The sequence below is a fragment of the Vitis riparia genome, chromosome 10, assembly GCF_004353265.1.
Source record: "Vitis riparia cultivar Riparia Gloire de Montpellier isolate 1030 chromosome 10, EGFV_Vit.rip_1.0, whole genome shotgun sequence".
NCBI classification, from domain to species: domain Eukaryota; kingdom Viridiplantae; phylum Streptophyta; class Magnoliopsida; order Vitales; family Vitaceae; genus Vitis; species Vitis riparia.
Window position 1 is genome coordinate 19,309,342 of NC_048440.1, and position 9,169 is coordinate 19,318,510.

Sequence of the window (9,169 nt, forward strand, 5' to 3'; positions counted from 1 at the left end):
TTAATACCATTTTTAAATATAATTGACAATATGTAGTTTATTACCATAATATTGAAGTATATTTTTACAACAGATATGGAAAAGACACTATTAGTCACGTCTTATTGTTTCAGGTTTTTATACTTAAATCTTTTTTATTTATATTCTTATACTCAATACCACTTATTTATATCTTCATCCTATAACTCATATTTTATCACACACATTGAAAGATTGAGAATGACTATTCATTTTATTTGGGTGCATAAAGGTAAGTTTGATTCTACAAATACTAAGAAAAGGAAAAAAAATAATAAAATATAAAATATAATTAAAATTAATTATAAAATTATATAAATTATTTAATTTTTACCGGAAAGAAAAAAAATAAATTAAATAAATTTAAACTACTAATAAAAAATATTTAGTACTTGTTTGACAATAACTTTTTAAAATAATTTTTATGTCTAATATTTTATTTTTAATTATATTACATATTTATATAATTATTTTTAAAAATAATTATAAAAAAAGTGAAAAGAAAAAAAAATATTAAAAATTATTTTCTAAAAACATCTAATTTTTTATTATTAAAAACAAAAAAATAGAAAACAGACAACAATTTTTTATCATCAAATACATTTTTTTCCTATTTTTATTATAAGGAAGATAAAACTTGAAAATAATTACCAAACATATCGATTTTTTTTTCTTTATTTTTTTAATTTTCGTTAAAATTTTTCAGAAGCATTGTCCTTATTTTTTAAGCTATTCTGATTTTGTTAATGGGAATGTCGGTCTGGCGTTTAGATTGGGGTGGTTGAACAATTTTCACCAAAACCCGTGTGTTGACTAGGGCCCCTCGATTCCCCTCCACGAGCAAAAGTTCAAATCCACGGGACACGTGGGTTGGACTTAGTCTCCATGTGCAGCACACCAATCCCGTGTTTTACATTATTTTATTTAATTTGAATATATATCCGTGGTTAAAAATTTAAAATGCATCAAATGAGTCGCGATCTCCAATTTTTATTTTACCGTAAAACTGAGGTAAAGTTGGAACCCCAGCTGGTGGGCGCCGCCCCTCCGGCAGCCATTCACTGGCTCCGGCCATCCCTTGCCTAATCTCCTCTGCTTGTGTTATTCTTTCAGTGCTTTCCATGAAGTTGACCAAATTATGAAAGTGGAAATCCGCGCTGTGGGCGGCCACCCTCCATTGATGGCTTTGTTTTTAAGTTTGGACCCTGTATTTGATTATATTATATGAAATTTATGATTAGATTGTTTTAAAAGCAACTGAGTTTGTTAATTCTTTATTGAAAATTACCAAAAAGACCCACAATGGATGGGATGATTCCGCCTCTGGAAAAGGTTAGTAAATGACGTGGAAGATGGGAAGAAAGAAACAGAGTGGAAGGGGGCATGACTCAATTTTGGTTGGACTTTTATGCGAGAGTTGAGCGTAAGGTTATTTTGGGTGGTTCTTAATGTAGTTAATTATGATTTAATGCTTTAATTGCAGTTCCTAATAAGAAGTAAATCTGGTCAGATTTTGTCGGATGAAATGTTATTTTTTCCATTTGAGAAGTACTCCGAATTATTTTAGACTTGAGAAAATTTTCTGCAGGCTCTTCTCGAAAGTCTAATTGTGAAAGTCCATGACTTTGAAGTGGGTATCAGATTATTCATCTCATTTTTTTATTTTATTTTTTATTTTTTTATTTTTTGTTGTCTTTTGTTTTTTTCATGGATGAAGAAATTTCTTGATTGATATGTTTCTTTTACCTGTATCGGTTTGAATTTTGATGGCGCTTGTCATATTCATCATTGAAATTTTGAGCACAACCATCTGGGTTTCCATTTCAGAACTCGATTTTCAGGTTCGGGAGTTCACACTTGGATGTTGAAATAATTGGGTTTGTGTTCTTCCATGTCCTCAAAGGGTTTATGGTGTCTACAAGAAATTTCACACCTGGATTTAAAAGAAATTCCATTCATACCATACCATTGATGGTGGAGGAGAAAGATTATGTTTGATTTGTGGCAAAAGTAGGATTTGTTTGATGAAATGCCGCACAGAGGAGCCATTGATTGGTTGGTAGAGAAGAAAATCGGACTTGATTTGAAAAGAGTCACATGCCTTCCACTGAATGCCCCAAAAGTTGTTTTGGTGGCACAGAGGAGTAATGAAATTATTTCTCCTTTTTCTTTCTCCCCCTTCCTTTTTTATTGGTTTGCTACACCTTTCACTGTGGCCTTCATTGCGTGTGTGAATGGGTTGTGGGCTTCAATTGTCAAACCATTTACCTAAAATCACCCGTAAGAGTGCACTAGGATCTAAGTTACCATTACAACCACCAAACTAGACTGGTCAAATAGGACAATTTTGATTAGTCAAATTTCCCATCTTTACATTGATGGTCGAAGAATGAAGTGATGAACGAGACGGCTAAAGAAGCTTCTCCAGGAAATTAACTAATCTTCCTTTTACAAATTCATGTTTCTGTCTTCAGATGAACCATTGCGGCACTTGGGGTTGTGGGATGGACGCCAGCTGCAGATGCCCAACGGCTGTTATTCTTTTCTTGCTCTCCATTTTCTACTCTCTGCCATCGTTTTGTTATGCAGCCAACACCCTTACACAAGGCCAGTCCATCAGAGATGGAGAGACCGTGAACTCCAGCAGCCAGCACTTTGCACTGGGATTCTTCAGCCCTGAGAATTCTACTTCACGATATGTTGGAATATGGTACAACAAGATTGAAGGACAGACTCTGGTATGGGTGGCTAATAGGGACTCGCCAATCTCTGGTACAGATGGGGTTTTAAGTTTAGATAAGACTGGGAATATGGTGGTTTTTGATGGAAATGGGAGTTCTATCTGGTCAAGTAATGCTTCAGCTTCATCTAGCAACTCAACGGCAATTCTTTTGGACACTGGAAATCTAGTTCTTTCAAGCAGTGATAATGTTGGAGATACTGATAAGGCCTTCTGGCAGAGCTTTAATAGCTCGACGGATACTTTCTTGCCTGGCATGAAAGTGCTTGTAGATGAAACAATGGGAGAGAACCGTGTCTTCACATCTTGGAAAACTGAGGTTGATCCTTCACCGGGAAACTACACCATGGGGGTGGATCCCCGGGCAGCACCACAGATAGTCATATGGGATGGATCTATTAGGTGGTGGAGAAGCGGCCACTGGAATGGACTGATATTTACTGGTATTCCAGACATGATGGCTGTTTATTTATATGGCTTTAAGTATACCACTGATGAGGATGGAAAATCTTATTTCACATATACACCATCCAACAGTTCTGATCTATTGAGATTTCAGATAAGGTGGAATGGCACGGAAGAGCAGCTAAGGTGGGATAGTGATAAAAAGAAATGGGGTGTGATGCAATCGCAGCCTGATAATGAATGTGAGGAGTACAATAAGTGTGGGGCTTTTGGGATATGCAGTTTTGAAAATTCTGCCAGTTGCAGTTGTTTGGAAGGGTTTCACCCCAGGCACGTTGATCAATGGAATAAAGGAAATTGGTCCGGTGGATGTGTTAGGAGGACACAATTACAGTGTGATAGGAGTACCAGTGCAAATGGGACTGGGGAAGGAGATGGGTTTCTGAAAGTGGAAGGGGTGAAGTTGCCAGATTTTGCAGATAGGGTGAATCTGGATAACAAGGAGTGTGAGAAGCAGTGTTTACAGAATTGTTCGTGTATGGCATATGCTCATGTGACTGGAATTGGCTGCATGATGTGGGGCGGAGACTTGGTCGATATCCAGCATTTTGCTGAAGGGGGTAGAACAACTCTTCATCTTCGTCTAGCAGGTTCTGAACTAGGTAAGATGAACCACTTTTATCTTAGTTGTTTGAATATTAGCAGTTCGTCATTTTTTGTTAAATTGTTTTATGGTTTTGATTATTTTCAGAAATTTCCCCCATTTAGAAATATCCCAGCACCTGAATTCAGATAAGTTGATGTTTTGAAACTAGAGAAAACCACAGCTTGACAGCATTATGATAACGGCCATGAATTTTCTTGTTGAATTCGAGCATTTCATAGTCATTCTTAATTACGTCAGCGCTGAGAGAATACTAGGTGTTTCTACATAAGCCGCCATCTTTCTAGCAATGTTTTCAAACTTGAATTAGATGGAATAGTCTGATTGTGGAATTGCTAAGCAGTCCTCTTTGCTGGTTTCAGACTTCAATTTCCAGAGTAACCTGGTGTCTACAAAATGTCAAAAGAAAATTCTCGTGATTTGAACATAATTAATGTGGTCCATCCATATTATCAAGTTGCATTGCATTATTTCTGAGTTTTTTTTTTCTAGTTCTCAAGTTGTACATTTCCCTTCTGCTTTTCCATTTTTTATTGTTTCTTTGTTTGGCACAGTGTGTCCAAGTTAGGTTGGACGGTGAACTCCTTGAGCTGTCAAGCAGTGGCCCTCCAGTTTGTCCTCTGTTTGGGCTTTGGAGTTTTACAATATTGTTTTGTATTCATTCTCTTGATGGAATCTGCTGGATCCTAACCCTTAATCAGCTTGAAATTCCAAATTTGCCTCCCATAAATTACTTCTAAGGGCCACCAGTGTGACAACAGAACTTGCTTGGCAGTTGCAATTCAGCCAACCCACTATTCTGTTGATTTAGATTTCTATGTGGCCCATCTTATTGCAATATGCTCTGACCCAGTATGCTCTTGATTTAGCCATCCTGTGCCTTAGGGCGTGGGACTCAATGGTGGATAATATGCACTTAATTCTGGCCTATTGATTGTTCCAAACAGTAAAGAACAAGAATCTCAGTAATTTTTATAATCAGAACGCAATGACCTTTTTTGAAAAAATAGAGTTAATCCCATTGTCGAGTGCCTTTCCCCTCTTCTACTCATAGGGCCTTAATATGAAGGGACAGATGAGGGCCATATGGGGCACTTCACATCATGGAAAATTGAGTATACTCCAAAGATCAGCAGGGAGAACCAGGATACTAGTAAGGTGAATTGTAGAGCCCATCTATAATGGAAATCATCTTACCAACCAACTCTAATCAGATCAATTTTACTTGAGAAATGTTAATCTTTTGTTTTATTAATTGTTGAGAAAACAAGGAAAATGAATGAGATCCTGAAACTCCAAAAGATATATGATTTAGTAGCTCTGGTTTTGTTTCTAACTTCAGGAAATCTGATATGGGTTCTTTTATTTCCTTTTAAATACAGGTGGCAAGGGCATAGCTAAACTTGTAATAGTAATAATTGTGGTAGTGGGAGCAGTCTTCTTAAGCCTATCCACTTGGCTACTATGGAGGTTCAGAGCAAAACTGAGAGGTAAAATTTATTACAGCCCAGTTTATGAAAATGCCATCCTTTCTTAATATTAACTTCTCTAATTAACTTTTTTATTTTGCAATTCTTAATTCTAGCATTCTTAAATCCGGGGCAGAGAAAAAATGAATTGCCAATACTAGATGTGAGCAGTGGAAGAGAATTTTCAAAAGATTTTTCAGGATCAGTTGATCTTGTTGGAGAAGGGAAGCAAGGAAGTGGATCAGAATTGCCGTTGTTCAATTTCAAGTGTGTTGCAGCTGCTACAGGCAACTTTTCTGATGAAAACAAACTTGGACAGGGGGGATTTGGCCCTGTCTACAAGGTGAATTTCTGTGCAAAACAATTGCTGAAAATTAAAGAATGGACAATTGGAATGTATTAAAATAACTTTTTTTATTTTATTTTCCAGGGAATGCTACCAGGGGGAGAAGAAATAGCCGTAAAGAGGCTTTCAAGAAGGTCTGGACAAGGCCTAGAGGAGTTTAAGAATGAAATGACACTAATTGCCAAGTTACAACACAGAAACCTTGTTAGACTTTTGGGCTGTTGCATTGAAGGCGAAGAAAAGATGCTGCTTTATGAGTACATGCCAAACAAAAGCTTGGATTTCTTTATTTTTGGTATATATCCTTCTTTGTTCCCTTGGTTACAGTCCTTTTCTTGTTAGCATCTAGTGCGATGACTATTATCAAACATGAGGAGATGAATCTGTGCAGTAATTCATTATAAGGAGTTCATATTGATGTCTGTTTCCTTTTTTTTTTTTTGATGAAAATGGCAGACCCAGCCAAGCAAGCAGAACTAGACTGGAGGAAACGCTTCACAATCATCGAAGGGATAGCACGAGGACTCCTGTATCTTCATCGTGATTCAAGACTAAGAATTATTCATAGAGACATGAAGGCTAGCAACATTTTGTTGGATGAAGAAATGAACCCAAAAATCTCGGACTTTGGTATGGCCCGAATTTTTGGAGGGGACCAAAATGAAGCAAATACAACCCGAGTTGTTGGCACATAGTAAGTATCATATTTTTCTATGTAAGGTAGTCTATTTTTCTAACCCACAGTGACAAGCTTACTAACTTGGACTTCATAACCTCTTGTTGATTTTCAGTGGCTATATGGCTCCTGAGTATGCAATGGAAGGCCTATTTTCTGTAAAATCTGATGTCTATAGCTTTGGAGTTCTACTGTTAGAAATTGTAAGCGGGCGGAGGAACACCAGCTTTCGTTTAACTGAACATTCCAACCTTCTTTCATTTGTGAGTACAACTCTTGTTATACTTTTTGTAAGATAAGTCAGCTAGTTGGGGATGTAATGTCAAAATGGAATTTTGAAATGATTTCAGGCATGGCAACTTTGGAATGAAGGAAAAGCAATGGAGTTTGTGGATTCTTCAATTCGGGATTCATGTTCACAGGATGAAGTGTTGAGATGCATAAAGGTTGGAATGTTTTGTGTCCAAGATTCTACAATTTACCGGCCTACCATGTCAACAGTGGTGTTAATGTTGGAAAGTGAAACTGCAACTCTTCCAATGCCCAGACAGCCAACTTTTACTTCAACGAGGAGCTCTATAGATTTGGATTTATTTTCAGAAGGTCTTGAAATTGTATCCTCAAACAATATTACATTAAGTGCCGTGGTTGGAAGATAGCTTTTTGGTTTTTCTTGAGATTCTTTGGATTGGATTGGATTGGAGGCTTTTTCAGTTTTGTTTTCTGATCTAAGTATGTACATTAGCCAATACTATTTACTTTACACCATGTGTTGTAACTATTGTAGGAAAAGAGAAAGTTATATCCCTAAACGATGCTCTAGTAGTGTTTGTCGGTGGAACTTGTTGAGCTTTTTTATTTTTTGTTGATCTTCTTTTTCATATAAAGGATGATTATTTGTATTTAAGACTTGTAGTCAGGTTGCAAGAATATGCCCTTTTGTGCTGCTCTTTATTCATTTATTTTTGACATAGGGCAAAACGTTGAGGTTTCTGAAACATTTTGTTTGTGAGGTATTTACAATCTAGACGAGGAGGCGCTCACAATAATGAAAAATATTAATACCAACAGTAATTAATGACTTGATATTCAATTAGATAGAAAATAATTAGTACCACATTCAGGATGATTATGATCTTCCAAGCATATTATTCATCTTTTGTGGATGGTAAAGGTTTTGGTGAAGGAATGTTCAAATATGAATTTACATATTTCCAGTGCTTTTGTTTCATCCTTCTTCCTCTTGTACAACTTGATGCCATCACAATATTGTTCTGCCATTGATGCCATTACTCCAACTCAAGTACTCACACAAGAACAGACTCTTACCTCTGGCCAAATCTTTGAGTTAGGCTTCTTCAATCCTGGTAATTATGGTAAAAACTATGCTGGGGTATGGTATAAGAATATTTCTGTGCCCACGATTGTGTGGGTGGCAAACAGGGAGAGGCCACTTTCAGCTTTGGACTCCTCTGCAGTGCTAACAATTGGCAGTGATGGAAATCTGATGCTTGTGGATAGCATGCAAAACACTGTCTGGTCTACCAATGTCTCTGCACTGTCAAATAATTCCACAGCGGTGCTTTTAGATGATGGGGACTTTGTTCTTAAACACAGTATCTCAGGAGAGTTCCTATGGGAGAGTTTTAATCATCCTTGCGATACCCTTCCTACCCAACATGAAGATAGGTATGAACATCAAAACTGGAGAGAGGCGTTCCTTGGCTTCCTGGCAAACAGAAGATGATCCATCGCCCAGAAACTTTTCTTTGGGAATTGCAGCGCAGATGCCACTACAATCTTTTATTTGGAATGGAACAATTCCATACTGGAGAAGTGGGCAATGGAATGGATTAAAGTTCACGGGGGTACCAGAGATGGATGATGTGTATTTAAATGTATTTAACCTCTTTCAGGATACTCAGCAGGGGACAGCGTATTTCACTTTCAATATATTCAACGATTCTTATGTTACGAATACGGTCATTTCAACAGTTGGATCTCTCAAGATTAGGGATTGGGATGAAGACAAGAAGAAAAGGAGTACTCGTTGGGAGGAACCAAGGAGTCTCTGCGATCTGCATGGAGCTTGTGGACCTTATGGGGTTTGTAACACATATAAGTCACCAATTTGTAGATGTCTGAAAGGGTTTGTTCCAAAGTCAAGTGATGAATGGAGCAAAGGAAACTGGACAGGTGGGTGTATCAGGAGCACTGAATTACTTTGTGATAAGAACACAAGTGATAGAAGGAAAAATGATGGATTTTGGAAGCTGGGTGGGACGAAACTGCCAGACCTTAATGAATACCTGCGCCATCAGCATGCTAAGGAGTGTGAAATTTGATGCTTGAATACTGTTCTTGCATGGCATGTGCATATGTGATTGGAATTGGGTGTATGGTTTGGTCTGATTCTCTCATGGATATCCAGAAGTTTTCCTCTGCTGGGAAGGACCTTTACCTCCTTGCATGTTCAGAGCTAGGTCACAATAATTCAGTGTTGATACTTTCATGGATGAGTACTGCTTTTTTTCCCTCTTTTCCTTTTACTTGCTATGACTTAATTTTTCTGTTTCAGCTAACACACGGGATAACGCTCATTTTCAGCCTCACAACTGTTTCTAGTATCATCTTCTTGGCTACCTTAGTGTATAGTTTACACAAGTGGAATGCTAAGCAAAAAGGTTTGAGCATGGATGCACTTCATTATTTTTAAATTCATCCAGTTGATGAGATGTAGTTGTTTAGAGAAATTTTATGAATGTGATAAGATTGTTTAAAGACCTAGAGTATAATGACAGATTATTCAGCAGTTAACCAATAAAAAAACCAATGCAAATTATCCAATCAA

General features: G+C 37.2%; 2 protein-coding genes across 2 annotated transcripts; both read left to right on the forward strand.

Annotated features, from left to right (window-relative positions):
- Positions 1-1,691: 1,691 nt before the first annotated feature.
- On the forward strand, positions 1,692-7,229 carry LOC117922873 (G-type lectin S-receptor-like serine/threonine-protein kinase B120). Its single transcript, XM_034841062.1, has 7 exons — positions 1,692-3,825; positions 5,210-5,317; positions 5,413-5,639; positions 5,727-5,937; positions 6,099-6,336; positions 6,434-6,581; positions 6,669-7,229. Exons 1-7 carry the CDS (start codon positions 2,493-2,495, stop codon positions 6,975-6,977), a joined length of 2,574 nt encoding a protein of 857 aa, XP_034696953.1. The 5' UTR covers positions 1,692-2,492; the 3' UTR covers positions 6,978-7,229.
- A 287-nt stretch (positions 7,230-7,516) lies between these two features.
- LOC117923177 (putative G-type lectin S-receptor-like serine/threonine-protein kinase At1g61610) lies at positions 7,517-8,065 on the forward strand. The gene has a single exon (XM_034841412.1). It carries the CDS (start codon positions 7,517-7,519, stop codon positions 8,063-8,065), a length of 549 nt encoding a protein of 182 aa, XP_034697303.1.
- The last annotated feature ends 1,104 nt before the right edge of the window (positions 8,066-9,169 follow it).